This window comes from Heterodontus francisci, chromosome 15 (genome assembly GCF_036365525.1).
Source record: "Heterodontus francisci isolate sHetFra1 chromosome 15, sHetFra1.hap1, whole genome shotgun sequence".
Classification (NCBI taxonomy): Eukaryota; Metazoa; Chordata; class Chondrichthyes; order Heterodontiformes; family Heterodontidae; genus Heterodontus; species Heterodontus francisci.
The window spans coordinates 18,924,018-18,950,781 of record NC_090385.1 but is presented as its reverse complement, the minus strand read 5'-3'; the positions used below and the strand labels follow the sequence as shown (position 1 = coordinate 18,950,781).

At 41.2% G+C, this 26,764-nt stretch overlaps 1 protein-coding gene across 10 annotated transcripts in view; it reads right to left on the bottom strand.

Moving 5' to 3' along the window:
* zbtb33 (zinc finger and BTB domain containing 33) overlaps positions 1 to 26,491 on the bottom strand; it is a 156,223-nt gene extending 129,732 nt beyond the window's left edge. For 6 of the 10 annotated variants that reach the window (XR_010976431.1, XR_010976430.1, XR_010976427.1 and 3 more), the window contains exons 1-2: positions 26,404 to 26,491; positions 10,107 to 10,149 (exon numbers count right to left, since the gene is read on the bottom strand). Coding sequence is in view for 4 of the 10 variants with exons in the window: in XM_068047198.1 (XP_067903299.1) it covers positions 3,175 to 5,030; positions 5,462 to 5,507 (1,902 nt within the window). In the remaining 6 variants the exon portion in view is untranslated. Of the gene's footprint in view, positions 1 to 940; positions 5,031 to 5,461; positions 6,396 to 10,106; positions 10,150 to 10,853; positions 10,933 to 26,403 lie in introns of those variants that run through there. The other 4 variants (XM_068047198.1, XM_068047199.1, XM_068047200.1 and 1 more) reach the window with 4 other exon arrangements.
* Between the last annotated feature and the right edge of the window lie 273 nt (positions 26,492 to 26,764).

Below are 26,764 nucleotides of genomic sequence, written 5' to 3'. Positions count from 1 at the left end.
AAGAATGTAGACTGGATCTGGTCCGAAATAGATGCTGCATGGTCGTATAGCCTTTTAATGTTCACTAGCCTGCCTCACCTCCTGACTTCCCAAAGCCTGTCCACTGTCTAAAAAGGCACAAGTCAGGAGTATGATGGAATACTTGCCTGGATGGGTGCGGCTCCAACAATACTCAACAAACCCGACACCACCCAGGACAAAGCAGCCTGGTAGACTGGCACACCATCCATTCACTCTCTCCAAAACCGGCGCACCATGGCTGACCTGTGTACCATCTCCAAGATGCACTGCAACAACTTGCCAAGGCTTCTTCGACAGCACCATCCAAACCCTCACCTCTACTGCCCAGAAGGACAAGGGCAGTAGTCGCATGGGAACACCACCACCTGCAATATTCCCCTCCAAGTCACACACCGTCCTGACTTGGAACCAAATTGATATTCCTTCACTGTTACAAGTTCAAATCTTGGAATCCCTACCTAACAGCGGTGTGGGTGTACCTACACCACATTGACTGCAGCAGTTCAAGGCAGCCGCTCACCACCACATTCTCAAGGGCAACTGGGGTTGGCCAATAAATGCCGTCCTGGCCAGCAGCACACACATTCCGTGAATGAAAAAAGAAAAAAACTAGCCATGCTAGCACATGGAGAATCACCGCTTAGCTAAGAGCCAGAAGGCTGCCAAAACCCATGGAAATGTACCCCAAATGCAGCCTAGCCCTTCAGGAAAGGGAAGGACATTTTAGATCACCATACCTGGACTTTCACTTTTAAACAACAGGATATTTTGCCCATATTTTCACAGAGCAATTCCAGTTCCATTTTAAAAAGTATATATTTTTTGGTGAAAGCTAAGGGATTCCATATTTTGAAATCTAGTTATCTGACCAAACAAAATGCATACAGTATGGACAGGTACAAGTCAATATGTTCTGAAAGTTTTATTTTTATCATCAAAAGAGCAAATACAATAAATAAACTTACATTCTAAGGCTCAAAATTAAAGAAACTAGAAAAGTGACTTAACAATAACCTATACTAAGGAAGAAGCTTTGTTACAACTATATTTACATATTAGTAGTTTTATTATTTTCACTGGTACAAAAGCATTAATCTTGCTTGCACAATAGGACATAACAGTATCATGTAATTTTTCCAACCTGCAGGTAATTAGAAAAAATTACTGTAATGCAAGTGTAAAAAGATTTTCTATTCTGCAGTTTTGTTCTAGTCTATGCATGCAAAACTGTTACAAACAAAATGATAGGCTATTCCTTTTACAAGTTTTATTACTTATCTACATTACAGAAGATTTATGGGACCATGGTTCTTTTTTCCAAAGTGAAGCATTATATGTACAATGTTGACCCATACAGTAAAGGAGTTACAAAAAAAAAATCATTTCACCATCAGTCTTTTTCCTGAATAGGTACTAAACAGAAGTTTGCTATGAAACACATTTCCAATATTGTAAGCGTACAGTACTTAATGTGAAAGCAAAATCTTTTTGCTTATCATGTTTACCTAGATAGTGATAGAACGGGTTAATAATGTACACCACAATTGTGGTATTTAGACCAATAAAATATTCTCATTTGAATATGTTTTAGTTAGGAAGATTTAAAAAAATCTGAAAAGCATTTTGGGTGAAAAGGCATCAAACATTGTACTAATAAAGCCTTCTGAATGGCTGTGCGTCCAAAACTTACTTTAGCAGTACAATCATTGGAGTACAAAATGATAAATTAAGTCCCTAAGAATTTATGAAAATGACAATTAAGATGCTATTCCACTATGTAAATGGAAAGCTAGGTATTGCTTTTTTTTAAAAATATACAGACTGCCAACTTCACAGTAGAAAAACAAACGGAATAATATTTGCAAAATTGGAATCTGACAAGGAAAAAAAAAATCACTTAACATGCATATCTCAGATAAGCCAGACATTGTAGATAACAGTTCATTTTTCGAACTGTTAGATTTAAAAGCCTTCATCCCAAAGTACTGCATTAGCATCTAGTTTAATAGATATAATCAATGCAACAAATATGAAGACAATGGCCAGTAAGGAATCTGCTTGTATTGGGTCATTCAAAATAATTCACCTTTCATGGTAGACTACACAACAGGCTTATGGGTTAGATCATTTTTGCCTAACCTATCTCTTTCCATTATTCATTTTATATGTATTAAATCTAGTTTAATTAGGCACATTAATATTTTAATTCAAATGGATACATTATTACTATAACATTGTGAAAGACTGATTAATACTGCAAGACAAGTGATCATGGAATAAAAGGAAGATGGGCTTTCTGGGTTGAACTATAAGTGTGTGATGTGAACATGAACCTGTTATCATTAACCCTTCCATAGTGTTAGCACCAGAGGTACTTACACCAGCATTTGCACCTGTTCATCACTACCAATAAAGGCTGGAACTAAGCTTTCTACTACTGTGAAGCTTTGTTTAATGACACTGTTACCAAAGTTAAACACAACACTCTCTTGTATTTTTGATCACTCACCAGTGATCTTCTAGGCATCATGTTTTGCAGATAGTGAGATGTCACTTTAGGAAGAAGGACTTTGTGATTAATTAAGCGTATTAAATTCTGGAGATAAAGTGATCCGCTACATGTAGGAAGATGATTTATAAGGGTTTGCCAGAAATGATTCAACAGCAGCCTTTTAACCCAGCCCTACAATGTAAAATGAAAAGTGCTAGCACACAAAATTTCCACAAATTCAGTTTCTGACCAGAAATATGTAAAAAATAAACATCTGGGTAATGGCTGTTTGATCAGTAAAGAGTAAAATAATTTAAAACTCTTTCAATGGTATACATCAGATATGAATGCCACTGACTTCTGGCCACTTCCGATGAAACCGCTGTACAAATTGCATTTTAGTTCAAAGCCATTACTAGATTCTGTTTCACATTAATGATGCATACTACAGTGACATCATTGCGTTTACAGAAACGTTTTTAAAAAAGACTGTACGTTACCCATACAATGGTCCAGCCACTGAATCTTTTGTTTGCCTGAAACACGAATGCTTAACTGGTCTGTTAGAACATTAATATCACCAATGGCTGGCTGTCAGCAGTTTACCAGGTATCACAATCCATTTTCTTACTATGTTTAGTTCCATCATAGTCTGAATAACTTCATGCCAGTTCTCTGAAGGACTCTGGTATAACAAACTCTAATTCGGAATTGCCATCTAAGGAATTGTACCTGTAAACAGGAGTTCCTTCCTGAGGAAAAATATCATCCCAGCTTGCTGGCTTGCTGCCTCCTATGGTTTGCGGGGTCTGCTGTGGAGCATCTGCATCATCTTCATCTTCTACATGATATACAATTCCATCTTCGTTAATCTCAGCCATGGCACCAGATCCACCTGCAGTCAGGAATCCATACTGCCTGATCTGTAAGGTTTTGCATGGCAGCAAGCGGTACAGTTTTGAATCAGAGACGGTCTCATCTTCAGCTGCACTCTTGCCGGTCTTTTTGCTATGGACTGACCTAATGTGTGATGCCATCACCTGGTAGTTGATAAAGGTCTCGCCACAGGTCAAGCACTGGTATCGCCTTTCACCAGTGTGGAGAATTTCATGCTTAGTACGGTATTCTGCAAGAGGGAACACTTTCTCACAGTAATGGCAAGGGTATTTCTTCTCCCAGGAATGAACATTGAAGTGCCTTCTCAGGCTAGTCAGGCACGCATATGATCGCTTACAAACAATACACACATAAAAGACTCGTCCATCTACAATTAACTCATAATGATCTTGTTCCCTTTTCATTCGTTTTGCATCGGGAAAGTACTGTTCATTGATGAACACAGGTCTTGAATTATTTATATGATTAGCAGAATTTCCAGGCATGATTTGAATACTTGAGTGGCCTCCATCTCCAGATACCTTGTCTCCGATCAGCAGCAGTTTTTTTTCAGGGGATCCAGGCTCCTTGGTCTGTTTGGGTTCACGGTTGGCAAAATCATCTTTGTTTGGTACCACAATGTGATACGTGTTAGGGTTTGTGTCAATATTTGCATAGACTCTGCAACCTTTAGACAAAGTATCAATGGCAGCCGTTTTATCTATTGTTACAGGCTGTTTACCATCTTGAATGTACTTCACATTTACAATCTTTGTGCTTTGCTGGCTAATTACAGTATTCTGCCCACTCCCTGTGCTACCATCAGAGATTTTGACTTTAAAATCCCCAACTTTCGAAGATGTCTCTGGCATCAGAGTAACGTGTTTAGTTTGAGCCCCTAAGTTGTCAGCTCTGACAGGTATATTAGGAATAATAATATTTGCTTGCATTAAACTGTTAGTAGCTGTATTGGCGGTTTGTTTAGGTGGTGTAATTTCGCTGCAGAAAATGACATCATCATTGTCCTCCGAGTCTTCATCACTGGCCGAAGCTTTATTGTTACCCTTAGGATCCCTAAACTCTGCACTAGACAGGGAGAAAGCATCAGTTATTCGTGGTCCCAGACCTCCTTCTTCAACATGCATAATCAATCGTTCAGATTCCACTGTTGGATCAGCAGCAACCTTCTGTGAGGCCTCATCCTTGGAATCTGTCACAGAAGCAGCACTGTCCGTACCAGGTGCTATTGCTTTTAACTTTGAAAGAGATTCTCCTAAGTCAGCAAGGAACTTTATCCCCAGGGCCTGCCCAGACTGAATCAACTCACTTACAAGTTCAGCATTCACTCGCACCAACTTGGAGCTGTAGATAAAATTCAGAACCTCTGCAAATACCTCTGCTCTGACGAAGTTCAGTTCAAGGACTTGTCCATATATGTTGCTAGCGCCATCGAGACTGAAAAGCTGATGGAAGTAGCTACTAGCAGATGACAAGACATTCTTATGTGCTCGAAATTTGCGATCTTCCACAATTATGGCAATATCACAGAACAGTCCTTGGGCACGCTGCTCGTTAAGAGACTTCAATAATGTTCCCGAGTGCTGAATGTCAGTTGCACTAATAAGTTTTTTGCTCTCCATAACTATCAAAAATAAAGACAACATTTCCAGTAAAGGTGAGTCAGCTGACAGACTGTGGTCAAATCCTGTTAAGTGAACAAACTCACTCCAAAAATTGTACAATTATATCAACAGTAATCACTTGTCAGAAATTCAAAGGAAACACTGGGAAACCCTTTCTGCTGCACTCTCAGATACAGGCAGTTTTATTCATACTATTTCCACAGAATTAAAAGAAAATAAAAAGTCTTGATGCAGCAGGATATACAGAATGTGACTTGATCGAATTTGGGTTGTAGCCTATCGTGTATAATTTTGAGTACGGGTGCATAATCTCACAGGAATACACCAGAATAAGGTTTCACAACAAATTGATACTGCAATGTTTCCACAATTACATCCAGATGTTTGCTCAAATTATTTTGAGTTAAAAGGTTAATTTAAAATGTTTTACCTGAGCAGAGCTGTGCTTCCAATCGGAGCTGCCATTCCAGTGACATACCTGCATTTAGTTTTAACCTCCCAATATTACCCCATCCTCAAACCACAACTACTCCACTGAAAACTCCTGAGTTTCTAAACAACTGAAAGAACTTTTGAGGAAATATCCAATATGGGGCTCTCCGTTAAATTGTTGACTTGTGAACCAAAACCTACAGTGTACATCTTGTTTGTCAAAAACACAGGGGGTTAAATTTCCAAAGAGGTTCTCCCAATCTCCCACCATAACTTTCGTGGAAACAACTGTTAAACTTTCGCCGGTGATTGTTTGCCAAGGTTACAGAAGAACGCCTAAGGAAATTTTACCCAATAACTGTGGTGCCTTGTATTTAGGTCACGCAACAGAAAACACTGAAATAACTTTCGTTAGATAATTTGAAAAACATGTTACTAAAAACAAGTGATGGCGAGTCAGAATCTATCGTTCCATTGGCAAGTAATGGACAATGAATTCTAATATTCTCCATCCCCTGTAGCAAAAAAAAATCTGTGAATATGTAACTTCTTCTTTCCTACTTTCTTAGCTATTGTTTCACTCTGTGTTTGGCTCCTAGTTTTTCATTTTCTCTCTCTCTATCTCTTTGGTCGTCACTTTACTCGTTGCAGTGCTGATATCACTCTGTTTAACTCTTGTTTTTGGCCCTTTTTGTTTCCATTTCACTCGTTCTGTAATTCCTGACTCCGCTCTCTCTTCTGCATGTTTCTAATGTCTTTGTGTCACTCCCAATGGTTTCTTCTTACTTTGATTTTGCCCTGGGACAAGCCGGAAGTGGAAGACAACAAATATACAGTTGGCTATATGCAGATTGAAGCTGTCAGCGAAGTACTGTAACAAAGGCAGATGACAGAGGAAGTGGAGCCAAGGCTCTCTGAGGGACATTCTGTAGCTGGGAGAAAGCACAGTATTTGCGTTAGAGCTTGGGAGGAAGTGGTCAGAGGGGTACAGGGCTTGGCTGGGTAGTAGGGGTCGGGGATAAGTGAGGAGTAATTGTGAAAGATGGTGGAAGTGCTGAGGGCTGGGAACATCTGGTAAATTTGCAATTTGAGACCTGACGGAACTTTGAAGATGGGTGGGCTCAGGTAAAATGTGGGAGAAGGGAGACATTAGTCAAGGAGGGAATCAGGGAACTGTGGGCTGGGAGTGTGGAATACTGTTTTGAGGTGTGGGATCAGCGGGACCGGCAGCGGCATGGAAATACTGGGGAAGAAAAGCATTGGAGAGATCTGGGTTCTGGAAGCACGGCCCAGAGGGGCAGGCGGGGAGGGGCGGAGAATGAATGTTGGGAGAGTTTGAAGCAATCCAGGACATAAGCCCAAGACCTAAGTACAGGCCCAGGTCCAACAGCAACCAAACCTGCGAACAAGTCATTTATCAGGAGCAAAATAGAGGGACTGTGACAGATATGGCAGTGTTGACAAGAACAGAATTATCAGTTATGAGTAAGAGATGCCACAGAGAAGGAACAGATGAAGAGGGTGTAAAGATATTTTTAGATGGGGAGCAAGGGCATTTAAAATGTAGCCACTGCACCTCTTGGAATGGCAAATTAATTTTGAACAAAATCCTGCAGCCCTGATGCAAAATCTGTTCTTAAATTTTTATACCCACATTTTTCTCAGAACCATCTCCATCCCTGACAATAAATATCACCAAAATTTTCTAATTCAGTTGTTTTCAAACTATTTTGAGCTAAGCCCTAGCAGAGAAGCTCTCAGCATCTCATATCCCTCCAGCTTAGTTTGCTCAAATGTCTCTTTGCTTTTGCTTCTTTCTGTTCTCCTACTTCACTTTCATGAGTCTCTTTCCTCCAGTTCTGTCTTCCTTGCAGCCTCCCTGCACAATTTCAGTATTTTTCTCCTTCCACATCTGCCTATTTTTCTCCCTTTACACAGTTCTCACTTTTCCTCACCTCTCGGTGGCCTCCAGAGCATTTGAGGTAGGCAGGTGGGCCAAGAAGTACTTTCAGCATGGCAGGGTTAGCATGCAGTGCAGTAGACTCTTGAGTTGGGGAGCTATCCAGAACGTGCCAGGATGGGTGGATAAGCAGTATGCATTCAGGATACACAAGCAAGGAAGCGAGCTGGGAAGCATTTGGGTGAGCAGATAGCCAAGCAAACATGCTTAGAGCATACAAGAGCAGGGGATCAAGTAGACAATTAGCATGGAGTGGGACAAAATGAATAGCTTGAGAACTAGCAGTCAAGTCAAGATTCATATTCTGCTCTCCTAAATGTGCCTGTTGACCATCGTTGTGATGCCATATACAGCTACAGTATTCCAAGTACTGTTGGTAAATTCAGTACAAGAACTAGACAAGTTGTGACGACAGGAAGATAAAAATAAACTGGTATTGGGGCAGAAATGATTCGTGGCTAGTTGAGTGGGCCAGGGCAACTTGGAAAGGACTCTGGGCAATTCTGGATCAGCTGCTAAGAGGAAGATTAACAGCAGGTTGGCAGGGGCCACTTGATGGAGTACAGGAACCACAGAAAGCAGCCAGACTGCTAAATGAAGCATGGGTTATGGGCTGTGCTAAACCTGAGCTAGTCACTAAAGGGAAAAGGTTGGGTTGTTGAAGAGGGCACGGGGATCAGCATATGCAGTGGAGCTGAAATGAAGATGAACTACCAGGATAGGTATCAACCATAGAAAATAACAACTTATATTTATATAGCACCTTCAACATAATAAAATGCCCCAAGGCACTTCTCAGGAGCATTATAAAACAAAATATGACGCCAAGCCACAAAAGGAGATATTAGGTCAGATGACCAAATGTTTGGTCCAAGAGGTAAGTTTTAAGGAGTGGCTTAAAGGAGGAAAGTGAGGTGAAGAGGCGGAGAGGTGTAGCGAGAGTATTCCAGAGCTTGGGGCCTAGACAATTGAAGGTGCGACCACCAATGGTGGGGTAATTAAAATCAAGAATGCACAGGGGCCAAAATTAGATGAATGCAGATATTTTGGAGGATCGTGGGGCTGGAGGAGATTACAGAAATAGGGAGGGGCAAGACTACGGACGGATTTGGAAACAAGGATGAAAATTTTAAAATCAAGATGTTGCTTGACCAGGAGCCAATGTAGGTCAACATAGGGTGTTGGGGGAACGGGACTTGGTGTGAATTAAGACATGGGCAGCAGCGTTTACAGAGAGTAGAATATGGGAGACCATATTCTGGAATAGTCAACTCTAGAGGTAATGAAGGCATGAAAAAGAGTTTCAGCAGATGAGCTGAGACAGGAGCGAAGTCGGGCAATGTTACAAAGGTGGGAATAGGCTGTCTTCTTGTTGGCATGAATATATAAGGTCAGAATCTCATTCCGGGGTCAGATGTGACACCAAGGTTGTGAACAGACAGGCTTAATCTCAGACTGCTGCTAGGGAGAGGGATGGAGTCAGTAGCTAGGGAGAGGGATGGAGTCAGTAGCTAGGGAACAGAGTTTGCAGCAGGGACTGAAAACTAAAGCATCCGCAGCAAAGCCAAACCAAATAATTCAAGTTACAGACAAGTACTGCAAGCTCTGAATAAAGGAGTAACTTTCTGCCAGAAAGTATTTTCCAGAGATTTACAAAACTGTGCAAGGAACTCTAAGGAAGAACAAGCATTTTATTGGTTTATCGTTCATATCTGAATATATTTCAATTAGCTGAAAAATCAAGATTGCCGTTCAATCCAAGGTCATAAATTTGTTTGGACAGATTCTGCCTCGTTAGCTCAGGATTGGTGTGTTTGGGAAGAAAATGGGCAATTGGATTGGTCAGTTTTCCTGCTGCTTACTAGCTCCTATGTAGAAAATAGGAGCAGGAGTAGGCCATTCGGCCCTGCGAGCCTGCTCCGCCATTCATTATGATCATGGCTGATCATCCAACTCAGTAACCTGTTCCTGTTTCTCCCCATATCCTTTGATCCCTTTCACCCCAAGAGCTATATCTAACTCCTTCTTGAAAACATTCAATGTTTTGGCCTCAACTGCTTTCTGTGGTAGCGAATTCCACAAGCTCACCACTCTCTGGGTGAAGTAATTTCTCCTCATCTCAGTTCTGAAAGGTTTACCCCGTATCCTTAGACTATGACCCCTGGTTCTGGACTCCCCCACCAACGGGAACATCCTTCCTGCATCGACCCTGTCAAGTCCTGTTAGAAGTTTATAGGTTTCTATGAGATCCCCCCTCACTCTTCTGAACTCCAGCAAATATAATCCTAACCGACTCAATCTCTCCTCATACGTCAGTCCCGCCATCCCAGGAATCAGTCTGGTAAACCTTCGCTGCACTCCCTCTATAGCAAAAACATCCTTCCTCATTCAAACTTAACTGAATCTAACTATTTTTGAACAATTCACATTCATCAATTGGATTATGGGTTTACTAAGTCTTTATTTCAGCCAATCACAATTTTTTGCATCTATGCCACTTTAAAGAATGGCATCTCTAATAATTCCAAGTAAGACCTGACCGTACTGGACACAAGACTTCTAATCGGATAGATCATTTTTGAGAAAACCAGCTAAAATTATGTCCTTTGAAAAGTTTCTATTCTGGTAAATGGAGACGACAAGTATCACTTAAGTAGGCATTTGTTATAAGTTCTACATTTACCTTTTATAATTATTTTCCAAGGTCACGTTTTCTTTGCAATGATCTGCAAAAATAAAAATATATTGTTTTAGATTGAAATGAAAACTTCTCCAAAACAATAAAACTCCAGAAAGCAGGCTTTTTAAAAAGCATTCTAACATAATAAACTGGATGACTGAAGGTCAACGGCAACCATCAAATTCATTCACCTTTTTGCTTATTCTCAAGCTGTAATGCATAACAAATAATAGCTCATTAATTTTGAGATACGTAAAAGATTTTCACATTTCAGCTCAATTTTTGGAAGCCTTTCACATCTTACAAAGTGTAACACTATTAGGATAGATTTCTGTACTGGCTTTATTTCATTTCCTATACCTCTGCGATCTCAATGGTCTCAAGCAATACCTCAATATCCAAATTACTTATTTATTTCACTGTCCCTCTGCCTCAGACTGTCATAAGGTACAAAGGCTTAAAATGTCAACAAAAACATATTGCCTCAGTGAGGATATAACAAAGTACAAGGTGCTTCCTTTTCCCCAATACTTGGGGCAGAGTCAGTCTCCAGCAGTGTTTTTAACAGACAGATTGTAGAGATCGCTGGGAGCACACTACAACCTAGAGTGTAAAGTAACTGTTTTGTTTTTCCTATTCCCTCCTTACCTGAAGGACTCAACTGCTTACTGAGGTATGTTGTCATAGGCCACAATCACCCTCATACAAATGTTCATTATTTACATGACCCAGATTTCATACATTGCTAACCTCCAGTATCCAGTTTCTCTGTAATAAAAGCAAAATACTGTGGATGTTGGAAATCTGAAATAAAAACAAGAAATGCTGGAACCATTCAGCAGGTCTGGCAGCATCTGTGGAAAGAGAAGCAGAGTTAACATTTCAGGTCAGTGACCTGAAGAAGGGTCATTAGACATGGGAAAGGAGTATCACAACCAAGCCCAGTTACACCCTCGCTCAACATTCTGCATATACACATTTTCCAGCATTCAGTTCCATTGGTGGAAGCACTTCATGAATGGGAATATTTGAAAGTGTCTTTTTCCCCTTGTAGTCAACTACAGCATTGTCTTAGCTGAGATCACCTAACTCAATAGATCAGGGTCAAACCTGAGCATTCCTGGCTCTGTAGAATACCAGGCAGTGCAAATTTTCATGAGCCATCGAGGAACATGCATTCCCCTATTATATCAACTTCTAGACATTGCATAATTAAGAAAAGTTGGTATTTTGAAACAAAGTTCCCTTTTCATTTTAGGTTCTAGTGTAGCACATAAAAATTTACAAATCATGAAATTAAATTCGCATAGTTACCTCAACAAAGACGATAACTAGCGCCTTAAAAGGTTAAAAAAAAAATTTGAAACACAACAGGGTTGAAATTCCTCCACATGGTATTTTTATTGCAGTGGCTGTCAAATTCCTGTTGCTATTTTAATGAACCCATTGTTACCTTTTAACTTTTTCGTTAAAACACCACACACAGGAATTTGACATAAAAGAGTTAACCACCACACTAAAAGTAGCAGAGGAGGAATTTCAACATCCTGTGCTCCATGTATGGGTTATGTGAAAATAATGCATTTGACACAAACGCTTAACCAATAGTAAAGCATTTGGAAATTTCAACCCCTGGACTTATAGGTTATTTTCTAACCTCCTCCAACAAAACCACTTCCATTTGATAACTCAGAAATCATCTGATAAACCATAATTTCTAACAAATTAGCTTAAAACCTACCTTAAAGAACCAGCTCTTTGTACCACTTATGCCTCTTGGACAGCTGCTATACTGCCCCTCCCTCCTCATAGAAGTTGTTTTTAAATATAGTTATTTTTAAACAGTGAAAGTTGTATAAAATAATATCTTTTCTGTTAATGCAAATATCCAACCCAGCTTGGCTAATGCAATCTGACTCATCATTACCCTACCTTGTTAAAACTGTATGACTGCAGGAGAGATTTATTTTGCAATTGAATTTTTAAGAACATGACAAAAACAAACATTTTGGCTAGGCATTTCTGTACCAAGGCTGCTGTTATTAGATACTTTCATTTATTTCAAAAATATTTAATTTGGAGCTTATTAAGCAAAAAAATACCTCGATATTGGACCAAATTTTCTGGTCAGCAGTGAAGCAACAGTGCTCACTGTTGATCCCAAAGAAAGCTACCCACACAGATCTTGCAATTTCTGTTGTGCGGTCTTCCCCTTTCCCCACTGCAGTGTAAATCTGGCGCCAAATAAGGGGATCTCCATGCATGCAGCAGCGGCGATGTCAGCAAGCAGAGTAAGCAACCAATCACATTAAAATATTTTCACAGCCAGCAAACCAGGAAGTCAAAAGCACTGAATCCCTTCACTTCTAATTTAAATTTTCAGATAGCAAAATAAATGATTATGATTGGATTAAGGTAAAAGTTAAAATATCAATTTAAACAAACTTTTAAAAATTTAAATGAGGAGTTTTTCACAATGCAGAAATTTGACATTCCACAAATATAAAATTATCCTTGTAAGGGCCAGTGAAGGTGTTTAGCAGTAATTATGAAGTTAGCACACCGTTAAAAACCCAGTTCCACTTCATTCAACAAGGTGTAACTTTTCTCAAGGGTTTTTTTTAGTGAGACCAACAAGGTAACAGTGAGAGTTTTTGTAAATTCACTAATTGCTCACAGATTGCACTCTGGGGGGACCTCGACTTCAGCAACTTCTGGATTTCACTGTTATTCTGCATCTGCAGTTCGCCAAGTTTCAGTGGAGTAATGAAGGCGCATGCTGATAATGATGGCAAAACTGCCACCAAAAACTCCTGAACATTTTTCACATTTTTTTTTTTTACTTTGTAGTTCCTTCCTTATGCCACTTATTTAAGGAAAGAAACAAGGCGTCTTCATTGGTTTCTTCTTAAGTACCAAATTCCCTCCTGCAACTGGCTACTGAGAGCTGCCACCGATATTTTTTGTTGAGCAAAGACTAGTAAGTAATGGAAATACTTAAGAAAAACAGACTCATCAGAGCAACAGAGCCATCTGTGGTTGATGTTTTAAACAACAACAACATGCATTTATATAGCACCTTTCATGTAGTAAAATATCCCAATGTACACCATAGGAGTGTTATCAGGAAAAATTTGACATTGAGCCACATAAGGAGCTTATATGATAGATGATCAAAAGCTTGGTCAAAGAGGTTTAAGGCAGGGAAGGAGGCACAAAAAGGCTTAAGGAAGAAATTCCAGAGATTAGGGCCTGGACAGCTGAAGGCACAGCGTCCAATGGTGAGGAAAGAAAATCCGAGATGCTGAAGAGGCCAGATGGAGGAACTCAGTGTTCTCGGAGGGTTGTGGGAGGTTACAGAGGTCGGGTGTGGCAAGTCCATGGAAGGATTTGAACACAAGAATGAGAATTTTAAGTTTAAGGTGCTGCTGGACTGAGCGCAACTGGAGGCCAGGGAGGACAGAGGTGATGGATGAATGGAACTTGGTGAAAGTTAGGATATGGGCTAAAGAGATTTTTTCAGCTAAAGTTCAGAGTGAAAGATGGGAGGCCGGCCAGGAGTGCAGTGGAATAGTAGCAATAAAGGTGTGTAGCATTACATATTTCAAATGTATAACTATACAGTTCTGAAAAAGTGTGACTACTCCCAACAGCTACTCAGTACTTAAATTCACTGCCTCATTTTGCATTGAGCCCTGGGGATGTGATTCCAGCCAGGACCGCAGTAGTGGCCATACAGGCGACATCAGCATCTCTGGTTAAAGGGGTGGAATGATATGAGCAGGCTTCCCTCTCACTATTAAACTAGCCCTGCTGTGAAGTGCATCAGGCAGGAACTTGGCTCAGTTCAGTGGTGATGCCTTGTTGTGGACCATTTCACCCACAATCATTGTCTCAACTCACACATGGGCATTGGTCTTTTGGAGGAAAGGCACCCAGTATTGTATTCCAGCACAAGTTCCATCTCTTGCAGAGGGGTGAAGTAAATGAAAGGGCTTGCAGCATTTTTTCTCATTAAAACAAAGAACTGCATATCATTTTGAACATGCTGCCAAATGTTAATGAAATATGGCCTCAAAATCTGCCATTAGTAATGAGTCAAGCTGAGGTCTCCAGCAAAGTATTGTTTTAAAAGTCTGGAAGAGGCTTTAAATGATAATTGGCAGGAAAACATACATACCATAGTCGATATTAAACAAGACAATTGCTAAATTTAGTCTTTCAATACAAAGGATTGAGATCTGGAGCAACTGCTTGTCCTGTTTGCAGTAGACTCCTCCATGGCCTGTTGCCTGGATACTTGTACTTGTGGACAGACTGGCGAGTGGGGTTTGGCTGAAAAACATCGTTTTTGTGGTTCTGAGTCATGGTCTGTATTGCGACATGTTAATAATTTGATTCTACTGGCCAGAAAATAGTCAAGAATTTGCAGCCATGACTGCCAACAATGAAGAAGTAGGTCATTCTGACTGGAAGTTGGATGCAAGATTGATGGATTTCTTAACAGAACTACATTTGCTATGCTGCACTGATTTTTAAAAGATTAAATGCAGTTAAGGAGGGGTGGTGGAAGGGAGTTTGTAGTGTTATCTATAAACATTAACATTAAGTACAAAGCTGTGCTGAAAAATTAACTGAGAAAACAATGAAGTTCAAATTTATTTTACACAATATTCAATCATAAAGACAGGTGGTGGTTAAGAGATTTGCCAACGTCCTGGGTTAACGCCGTCACTGTTTTTGATTTCTCTCTATGCTTCACCTTGGCAACCCAACTGTGGGTAATTACGGACTACAACTCCATGGCATAACATTTTGTAACATAATATATTACCTCACCAGGCCATGAAATGATTTACTTTTCAAAGATTCAGACATAAACCATTGGAGTCCCAAAGCACTATGTTCTAAGTGGCAGAACATGGAGTCATGACCACTAATCTCCACATCACGAGTTTCTAACTGCAGCCACACTTCAGGCACTAAGTGCATACACCTCCTTCCTTGCCCCTACCCCTCTCTTCCATCAAAGAAAGAATTAGTGTAATTTGCCCACTGGGGTTTAAAGGCAGATTTCTAACACCCGAGAACTCCCTCTATTTATTCTTCCTATTCCCACAGGTCAACAGCCAACCTGCTTACAGACTTCTATGGAGCATGGCAGTTCTGAATCAGCTCACTTTATGGTGCATGAGTACTGCCCAAGAAGCACTTCAGCGCCCACTTTCCTTGTGCCTCCTTTGTCAGAAGGCATTTCGCAATAACTGAGCAATCCCCACCACCACTGTCCAAGGACAGGAACTCTGCTATAAGGGTAATCAAAAACACCCATCTCATGACTTTGCTGCATCACTAACATCAAGTTTTACTTAAATCGAATATGCATTTTTTTTTAAAGAGTCATTCGATGTATTAAACGGTCATTGGAGAGGCTCCTTGTTGGTGAGTAAATGTATTAATATATGGCATGGTACTAAGCCACAACAAACGGAATGCTCCTAGGTTCAATCCACAGTCCTCATTGAGTTAGCTCTCAGCCCAGTCCAGTACAATCAGGTTCTGTATCCTCTGGCTAGAGAAGGGAATAAAAATCTGGCCATGGTTCCCAAACCTAATCAGAACCCTTGCTCAAAACAGATCATTTGTGGATGTCAGATGAAGGGAAATTTGGAAAATAAAACTACAAGTATTTGAAAATAAAACAGTCTAACGTAAGACAATTTAAGATAAATCTTAAGAGACAAGCCATCTTTTCATCTCCATTATACGACTAATTTTAGTGGTTTGGATCCAGGTTCTGTTTTCGATCTATTAATGAGAGTTTGGGTTCAACACAGTTGAAAATCTAAACCAAAGCTGCTTCATATTACACACACACACACACACAAATAGCAGAGTGGATAAAGTGATCAAGCAGAAAGAAAACATATGAAAAGTTGAACACCATAACAATCATTTTCAACTTTGAATGCAAGTTTAATTTCCTCCAATTTTCACAATGCACTTCTTTTTATCCTGAAGGTAAAGGTGCCTTGCTGGGGTGGAGTTGCAAGGGTGGGCCTTGGCAAACTATCTAACCGTACAAGCATCGTGTACTCACACGTATTGCAGGCAGGGGTCATTGGGTAGTAATTGGGAGTGGCAAGCTTGGTTGATATTGCTCTCCCCAAACCAGAAACCCTAAGGTCAAATGTAGCAATCCCACCAGCACCCAGAATGAGATTAACCAGCTCTGCATTGTGCTGGGGCCATTTCTGTTTTAGGTGGCTCAGCTATGAACTATCTGAACTAGCTCACATTTGGTGAGTTAGAGTACAAGTGTATATGTTTATACTGCGGCCTTGCTTTGTAGTATTGCTAGTGAATTTATAATGCAAGGGGTAATTTGTACAGGCAACAGGGCGGCACAGTGGCGCAGTGGTTAGCACCGCAGCCTCACAGCTCCAACGTCCCGGGTTCAATTCTGGGTACTGCCTGTGTGGAGTTTGCAAGTTCTCCCTGTGTCTGCGTGGGTTTCCTCCGGGTGCTCCGGTTTCCTCCCACATGCCAAAGACTTGCAAGTTGATAGGTTAATTGGCCACTAGCAATTGCCCCTAGTATAGGTAGGTAGTAGGGAAATATAGGGACAGGTGGGGATGTGGTAGGAATATGGAATTAGTGTAGGATTAGTATAAATGGGTGGTTGGTCAGCATAGACTTGGTGGGCCGAAGGGCCTGTTTCAGTGCTGTATCTCTAAACTAAACTAAACTACTGTACAACTAGCAGAGACCTGCAAAACATTTGCAGTCAAATAAGCATACTTAGCCAATTCCATCATCTCATCCACCCCGCCCATGGCATTCCATCCTTCCCATGCCATCCCTCCCACCCAGGCTGCCCCCAGCTCATTCTTCCCATATCACCCCTCCAATGTCATTCCCTCCCTCCAACTCATGCCATCCCCATCCCATGCCATTCCATCCTTCCCATGCCACCCCTCCCATGTTATTCTTTCCTTCCCATGCCATTCCTATCCTTCTTCTTTGGCCTCCTTGTCTCGATAGACAATGGGTAAGGGCCTGGAGGTGGTCGGTGGTTTGTGAAGCAGGGCCTGGAGTGGCTATAAAGGTCAATTCTAGAGTGGCAGACTCTTCCACAGGTGCTGCAGATAAAATTGGTTGTCGGGGCTGTTACGCAGTTGGCTCTCTCCTTGTGCTTCTGTCTTTTTTCCTGCCAACTGCTAACTCTCTTAGACTTGCCACACTTTAGCCCCGCCTTTATGGTTGCCCGCCAGCTCTGGCGATCGCTGGCAACTGACTCCCATGACTTGTGATCAACGTCACAGGATTTCATGTCGCGTTTGCAGACATCTTTAAAGCGGAGACAAGGACGGCCGGTGGGTCTGATACCAGTGACGAGCTCGCTGTACAATGTGTCCTTGGGGATCCTGCCATCTTCCATGTGGCTCACATGGCCAAGCCATCTCAGGCGCCACTGGCTTAGTAGGGTGTACATGCTGGGGATGTTGGCCGCCTCGAGGACTTCAGTGTTGGAGATACAGTCCTGCCACCTGATGCCAAGGATTCTCCGGAGGCAGCGAAGATGGAATTTTTTTTTTTTTTTTTTTAGATTAGAGATACAGCACTGAAACAGGCCCTTCGGCCCACCGAGTCTGTGCCGAACATCAACCACCCATTTATACTAATCCTACACTAATCCCATATTCCTACCAAACATCCCCACCTGTCCCTATATTTCCCTACCACCTACCTATACTAGTGACAATTTATAATGGCCAATTTACCTATCAACCTGCAAGTCTTTTGGCTTGTGGGAGGAAACCGGAGCACCCGGAGAAAACCCACGCAGACACAGGGAGAACTTGCAAACTCCACACAGGCAGTACCCGGAATCGAACCCGGGTCCCTAGAGCTGTGAGGCTGCGGTGCTAACCACTGCGCCACTGTGCCGCCCTTGAGACGTTTTGGCTGACGTACGTTGTCCAGGCCTCGCTGCCGTAGAGCAAGGTACTGAGGACACAGGCTTGATACACTCGGACTTTTGTATTCTGTGTCAGTGTTTCATTTTCCCACACTCTCTTGGCCAGTCTGCACATAGCAGTGGAAGCCTTTCCCATGCACTTGTTGATTTCTGCATCGAGAGACAGGTTACTGGTGATAGTTGAGCCTAGGTAGGTGAACTCTTGAACCACTTCCAGAGTGTGGTCGCCGATATTTATGGATGGGGCATTTGTGACGTCCTGTCCCATGATGTCCGTTTTCTTGAGGCTGATGGTTAGGCCAAATTCGGTGCAGGCAGCCGCAAACCTGTTGATGAGTCTCTGCAGACACTCTTTAGTGTGAGATGTTAATGCAGCATCGTCAGCAAAGAGGAGTTCCCCGATGAGGACTTTCCGTACTTTGGTCTTCGCTCTAAGAATGGCAAGGTTGAACAACCTGCCACCTGATCTTGTGTGGAGGAAAATTCCTTCTTCTGAAGACTTGAACGCATGAGAGAGCAGCAGGGAGAAGATCCCAAACAGTGTAGGTGCGAGAACACAGCCCTGTTTCACGCCACTCAGGAAAGGAAAGGGGTCTGATGAGGCGCCGCTATGCTGAATTGTGCCTTTCATATTGTCATGGAATGAGGTGATGATACTTAGTAGCTTTGGTGGGCATCCAATCTTTTCTAGTAGTCTGAAGAGACCACATCTGCTGACAAGGTCAAAGGCTTTGGTCAGATCAATGAAAGCAACGTAGAGGGGCATCTGTTGTTCACGGCATTTCTCCTGTAGCTGTCGAAGGGAGAACAGCATGTCAATGGTGGATCTCTCTGCTCGAAAGCCACACTGTGCCTCAGGGTAGACATGCTCAGCCAGCTTCTGAAGCCTGTTTAAAGCGACTCGAGCGAAGACTTTCCCCACTATGCTGAGCAGGGAGATTCCACGGTCGTTGTTGCAGTCACTGCGGTCACCCTTGTTTTTATAGAGGGTGATGATATTGGCATCGTGCATGTCCTGTGGTACTGCTCCCTCGTCCCAGCACAGGCAAAGCAGTTCGTACAGTGCTGAAAGTATAGCAGGCTTGGCACTCTTGATGATTTCAGAGGTAATGCCGTCCTTCCCAGGGGATTCCCATGATAAATCCCTAATTCAACTGTCAGGCCAAGATGACCCATATTTGCCCAACTTGGTTCTAGTTAAAGTTTCCAATTAGCTGAACTTTATTTTGTATCAGTTGTCTCTTCATAGTGGTTCACACAAGAGAGGCTGCTCTAGTAACCATTATGGTGTTTGAAGAGTGTTTTGGGCCTTCCAAATCACAAACACTAAATCCTACCTTGCATCTAAATAATTTAAGTTTGAGCAGTCGTTACACAGGATGTGGATGCATATACACTGAAAGAAAGATTTGCATTTATGTAGGACTTCATCATATCCAACAGAAACATGCCAAAAGATTTCACATTCAATGAATTACAACTAGATGTGTAAGCAAACACAACTGCCATTTTCCACAAGCAGTATCTCATCAAACAACAACTGAGATGAATGACCGTGCTTAGTAGTATTGCTTGAGGGAGGAACGTTGATCAGGACACCAGGAGAACTTCCTGTTCTTCCAATTTCATGGGATATTTAACGTCTAACAACAGGCAGACAATGGCTCAATTTAATGCCTCATTCAAAGGACAACAACTCGGACCATATTGGAATGTCAGCTCAGGTCCATGGTGCAAGACTCAAACCTCTAATCCAGAAGTGACAGTGTTACAAATGAGCCATGCTGGTGCAAAAAAACACAAAAAGACAGCTCACAATCTTTAATTTGTAATAGGCATGAGTTTTCTAGAGTGACAACTGCGGGATTGCACACTTTTAATTAACAGTTTTTTCTTGGGTTTTGTGGTGCCTTTAGATTGTCCCCCTCGTCATCATTCCTTTGTACCAATACTCAAGAATACACTATTATCGCACAGGAATGATTTCCTCAACTGTATCAGTATACACTAAAAGTCACCGATAAAAAAATTGTACCAAACCACAAAAAACAAGATAATTTAGTCAGTAGACTGTCCTGTTTAAAATATGGCAATTCTGAAGCATTTTCTCTGTTCTTTAATAAAGTCTCGCAATTGCAAACTGTTAGACCAGTACGCTCCAAATTCTCAAGATCAAACTGTAGACTAGAAACCATTTGGAAACAGTCCTTTAGTTCTGTGAATGTCCACAGAGATGCGTGGCAACAATATAAAGGTCCATATTTTGCAGTCAGTGCCAAACAAATGGCACCAGCCATTCATTACGGTTACACTTGCCCACAGACTTTCTATCAGCTTTTGCACAAAAACTTGTGATAATTAGAAACCCATTTTGGGGCAAGGCCCTCTACGGCGGAAATCTGGAGCCTGCGTGAACAGAACCAGAAACTGTGTACCTCCTTAACCAATCAGATTAAAGAATTCCTAAAGAGCAGTGCAGAATCTAAACCAGAGAGTTCAGGATAGAATATTTAATTCAATGCCAAACATGTACAGAAAGTGAAATAAGGGGCAGGAAAGAAAGACTGGATTAAATGAGGGGCAAAAGAGACAGAAAAAAAAGTCAAAAAAAGAACTAGATCTCCAACATTGATTACATTCTGAAGAAATGAGATTCCACACTTGTAAAAGTTAACTTTCAGTGCCAGAGAGGTTGTTTGGCAGTAATTAAGAGTTACCACAGTGCTAAAAATCCACTTACACTAGAATGGACAAGCCTCAACTTTTTCTAGCAAGTTTAGTGGGTAAATGCAGCAACTTCACACCCTTCCATACATTTCAATGACAAATCTGTCAACAAGATACCGGCATAACAAAGCTTCTGGAACTGCATCCAACTACTTCCTAATTTCCACATTTAATTGAACATGTACGAATGCCAGAAGTTGCTGTCCAATTTACACTTTAATGGTGTACGCAGTTATCCTATTTTTTTTAGTCTGTTTTTCTTTTTCTTTTGTTCCTACCACAAAATCCAGGCCATGATGTTTCAGTGGCTGAACTGTTTCTGAAATCCAACCAGCAAAAATCCAGTATCTTCGGGCCAATTTATGTACCAGTCATCTACATGAATCTGCAGATTACCCTTCAAGTGGCATAATCAGCTTCCATAATGCCATCTAACTCTACCTCTCCTCTTCTACCCTCATCTCTGAAACAGCTGCTATATCTTCTGACTGCCTCTTTGACATCAATTCATGGAGGTGTGGACACTTTCTTCAGCTCAACATTGACAAAACCAAAGCCACTCTTTCCAGTTTCTGCCAGCACCCATGTTCCTTTGACCCCCATCTCCATCAACCTCCTGGACTAGGTTCTCATACTAAATAGTAGTACACACATTTGACGTCTTGCTCCATCAACTTGAGCTTTTCATCCCACATCCCCTCCATCACTAGATCCGTAACCTGCCAGCTCCTGAATATTGCCTGCAAAAATTCCAATCACTCCCTTGCTATTGCTTTAACTCTACTCCATACGTTCACTGACGATTACATTTTCCAACATTCTCACTTGCCTCCCTCCAAAATTGCAGCTAATCTGGAATTTAAGTTTCATGTCCCCTCCTGTACAAAATCCATAATCACCCCTCCCCCTCATTCACTGTTATCAATCCCATAACTCTGTGCTTGCCAATATTAACTGGTTCCCTGTGCTGCAGGAAATCTACTTTAAGATCACTGTCTCTCTCTTTAAATCACTCCACAAACTCGCTCCACCCGATTTCTCAAGCTATATGACCCTGTTCACGCTTTCTATTTCCCTGCTCCCTCCAATCTGTCATCAAAGACTAATTATTCAATCATTACACTTCTACCTTTTGGAATATTTCACTAAATCACTTTGCCCTGCTACCTTCCTTCTGGCTGTCAAACTCCCTCTAAAAACCTACCTCCGTGACCATGGTTTTGATCTTTTCACCCGTCCCCACCATGCTACATTTTCTACTTTTCTTGCTGGGTGCCTCATTTTTTCTTCATGTTACGTGCTGCAAACCTTTACTGGCATATGTGGAGCACATTACTAATGAAAGTTGCTGCATTCCAAATTGGCGCTGGCGTAAACAAAATTCATTGCAGGGGTTGGCTTCCAACCAGCACAAATTTGGACCCATACCACTATAACCTGACTAGCTGCAGACTTGAGGCTAAATCGCCTCGAGTCTTGACTCCCACTATTGGCCCTTTCTCTCCGAGTAATGCAACCAACAGCTGGCCTACCTACCATCAGCCATTGTTGCTGCGTCAATTTAAAAAGTCTCTTATTTTGCATACGTAAACTACTAAATGCTGTTGTCCTATTGAGAATGTCCAGTGTAACAGTTGCAGCTTCATACACAGTCTTAATACAATGATCCTTAATTATGTCTCTCAACTTTCAGCATAACCACAGATGCAACCAATGTGTGAGTACAAGTCAAAATTGATCTCAGTGCTTTCGCTATGAAACGGTTTATCCAGAATAACGACCAGAATACTGTCTGCCACTACGATCTAAAGCTTTCACTCAGTTTGGTAATCCAAGTCCAGTGATCACACACAAACATATAGTGGAACTGCCCTGTTATATTAGAAGATACAAAAGTAATATTAGGCACCCACACTGCAAATACAATGGATGTACATGCAAATTGTATTTTTAAAACCAAAAGTTGGTGTGGAAGGAGAGAAGCAACAACTGATCTGGAGGTGCAGACTGATCTGGATCACCATACTGTAGCCCATTTACACTGTCAGTTTATCCCGTAGCACCAACATGGGGCCTACTTCTGAGGCAGGCCTGGCATACAAGAGTGCTGATTATTAATTCAGATAGTATACTTCAGTAGAGGTCAAGCTTCAGGATGAATTTTCCATTCAAGAAAAAGGGTCAATTTATAAAACTATGATTAAAAATAACAAATAAACAAGAACAGGTCTATTCTTACCACTTTTCTTTACAGGTGTTAACAAGACAGCAATGTCAGAACAATACAGTCACATGATTAATAATTCTCACCAGCTGCTGTAACAGTAAACAGAACATGATAGCTGTCTTAATAAACCTGTGTCACAATCCTACACATGGGAAAGGTCAAGATCTTTTAACTTAAAAAAAAATGTACTACTATATTACCAATTAAATGGATGACTGAACTTCAACATTTGGTACTATTTGTGTCAATTGCAAGGGCCACACAGTAAAATTAACTGAAAGGATTTCACAAATGGCAACTCTTAAGAATACAGAAATGGAAAATTCTTAGCCTGCAGCACTACTTTGGTGCTTCCTTGTTGTACTGGGAAAGCCTCGTACACAAAATGTAAGAATATAAGCACTTGATAACATTCCAATTCTGCACCTCTAATGTTATTCCGCATGATTTCCTTCTGCTTTTCTTACTCTTCTATCGCATTGTACTTGCACCAGTTGCATGCCGAACAGTAATATTCTTCGTATTGCTTACTGTTTATGACATTCCAATACAATTGTGAATAACTTTCATAACAGTATATCCACCATGGCAGAAAAAAGATGTCCAATCAGAACTGTTTTCCCACATTTTGCATGAATAATTAAGAAACTTGCCAAAATTAAATTGGTGAATGACATCACTCCATGCTCACATATTCAGAAAACCCAACCACCATACTGCGAACAATGCTCCCTCACCTACCACTTCTTCCATCACAATTTCTGTGCCTTTCCAGTTTTCTCAACTTACCACTCCCCTTCTGAAAGAACTGCTTACCCTGGATGCAGCTTCATGTGCATAAGCAGCCAATACTACTTCAAAGAAGTGCTGGTTTCTCAGACCGCTGTGGGCCCATCACCCAGGATCCATAATATTGATAGTGATAAAGCAGCTCCCTTTAGAGCTTTAATCTGCTTGTCTACCAGTGATAAACAACTGAGATCAAGTGCTGACCAGCTAGTAAATTCATGACAGCCATCACAGCCAAGCCCTTTTCCCGTTCTCCCTTTTTTGTCCACACGCATTTCCAGCGGGGGCCTTTAGATAGCAGCCAGAAGTAGAAAAACAGTTACATCAGCTTATTTTCCCCTCCTTAGCTTAAAGGCTAATCAAAACATTCCAACTGCTGCCTTGGCTAAGATTGGCTGCCTCAGCAAAGACAAGGAATCAAACATGGCACCTACCTAATCTGTTTGGCTCCAGGTCACACTACATACCCACTGAGCTAGGGAATCAAAGTATTACAAATCAAAATGAATGACAGTTTTATTGCTAGTTAATAGAAATTCATCTAAGTTTGTTCTCAATCCAAACATACTCTGAGTTGTAAGCTGTTGACATTTATTATTTTCCCCATTCACCGAGATAAAAAAAGAGAAAAAAAAATCACATGCTGGAAGTCGGAAACAAAACACAAAATTATGGAAATACACAGCAAGTCCATCAGTGTGTGTAAACAGAAAATACAAGTGGATATTTTAGCTAAATCTCATCAAAACCGAACAAGGTAGGCAAAATTGGAGAGGCAGGGAATATCACAGAAAACTATCACAGGTCATATATGCGAAATACTGGGACAAAGAGGTAGTTAATGGATTTAATAACATACAAACTGTTTTCCTTTGAAAAGTAATTGAAAAAGCTGGGTGATACAAAAGTCATCTCAGTCAAGCCTTGAAAACGCACCAGTAGGACAAAAGTTAAGTCAAATTGAAGAGAGCAAAGCGAATCCATACAATTTCTTGTTGAGTTTGACAGCAAACTAAGTAACTTAAGGGACTCACACTGACTGAGAAGACAATATTTGCACCGATCCGTTAAAAGAGTCCACTTTGCTTTTGGATAGTCAGGGGGTTTTACCATCCAACATCCATAATTTTGCAGCACTGAAGCTGCACATTCCTATACTTTTAGCCTGTTTACCCAACAATAATAAACATAATTTGCTTACTACTATATCTATCACCCTACTTGACCAAATGGCCTTGGGTATCCAAGGGTACAGCAAAATACTTTTCCCCCTCTCAATTTAGTCCAAGTGGAATCCTAACCTTAAGTGAAATTTGAGGTCAATCAGGTTTCACTAATACCCGAGCCACTGGGAAGAGCACAAAATAGTAGCCTTGTCCTGCAGAAATGAAAGGTGGTCATGGTAGCCATGAAGAACTCCATGGCTTAGAGTATTCCGTCTTCTGGGAAGTAGATTTGGGAGATATGTACAAAAAGAATAACGAGATAGGCAACTTCAAAGTTACAGAACTATCATAAAACGTGGAAAACTACACAATAGCGAAATCTAGATCAAAATGAAAAATTGCAACTTTTGCAAATGCTTAAGTTCATATTACATGTTGTTGCACTGCAAATGTTTTCGCACAAATAATTTTGTGGTATGCCCTGGCAGCTATTTATTGGAAAACAAAATTTGTTCCAATTTAAATAGACAGGATAAAAATTACATGGGACTGTTTTATTTATTTTTTAAAATGCCGTTTTGGGACACATCCCTCAAAAGCTTCAATTGCAAAGAAAACAAATGTGCAAATCCAGACAGTGGACAATACCCCAAAACGCAGTTGGGATTCTGGAGGCACATCAAGGATAGTTTTGACATGCTTCAGGATACCTGCATCTGAAGATAATGTTCAACCTACTCTAGTTAAGGATTTTTTTTTTTTTTAAACCAACCTTTAAAGAACAGTGCAAGGAAAGAAAGAAGAAAATCAAAATTGTGCTATAAATGAAGAGCCCTCAGCTGCATGGCCACATTAGGATAGAGTCTAACAGACGCCCAAAGGACAGTTGTGCCTTTCAGTGCAAGGCCTAGACAGGCCTGGAAACAACGCACTAAGAATATATATCTGTATAATATATAAAGTGCAGTCTGGTTAGATATTTTTTAAACTCCTGACTCTTTTTATCTCTTGTGCCGCCTGCCCAGATCACCAACCAGTCTTTTATTAAAGGGGGGGCACAACCAGTCATCTGAAGATAAAACTCCCATCCTGGGAGGAGGGCAGAGGGAGGGAGCAGGGAAATTACCTCCTTCCCCCAAAAAATCACCTCAGAAAATATATATTTTTATGTATATATATATAAAACGTCAAGAAGCAAATAATGACAAGAGTGACAGGCTTTTCTCTTCCTGGTTCATTAAAGGTGGCGACGTCGCGCGATTTCCGAGCGAAAGCCACTTTATTTTCCTTCTCTCGCCTCGGCTCGGATACTCGAAAACCCATTTACATTCTCACAAAAGAAGACAGGAAGTTCCTGGTAATTTAATTTGTTATTTTTCTCTCTCTCTCTCTCTTTCTGACTGTACTTACGGTTCCTCTTGGGCCTTGACAAGCGAGCAGAAGAAAAGAAAGAAGAAAGAGCCCGTGCTCCCTGTACCGCCGCTCGGTGCCTGCAGAGGGCGCAGGCGAGGGGCCGCCCCTCCCCCACCCCCACACGCACCAGAGAGAGAGATACATACACACCACAGAGAGAGAGAGAGATAGATACACACCACAGAGAGATAGATACACACACACACCACAGAGAGAGAGAGAGAGAGATACATACACACACCACAGAGAGAGAGAGAGATACATACACACACACCACAGAGAGAGAGAGAGAGATACATACACACACCACAGAGAGAGAGAGAGATACATACACACACACACACCACAGAGACAGATA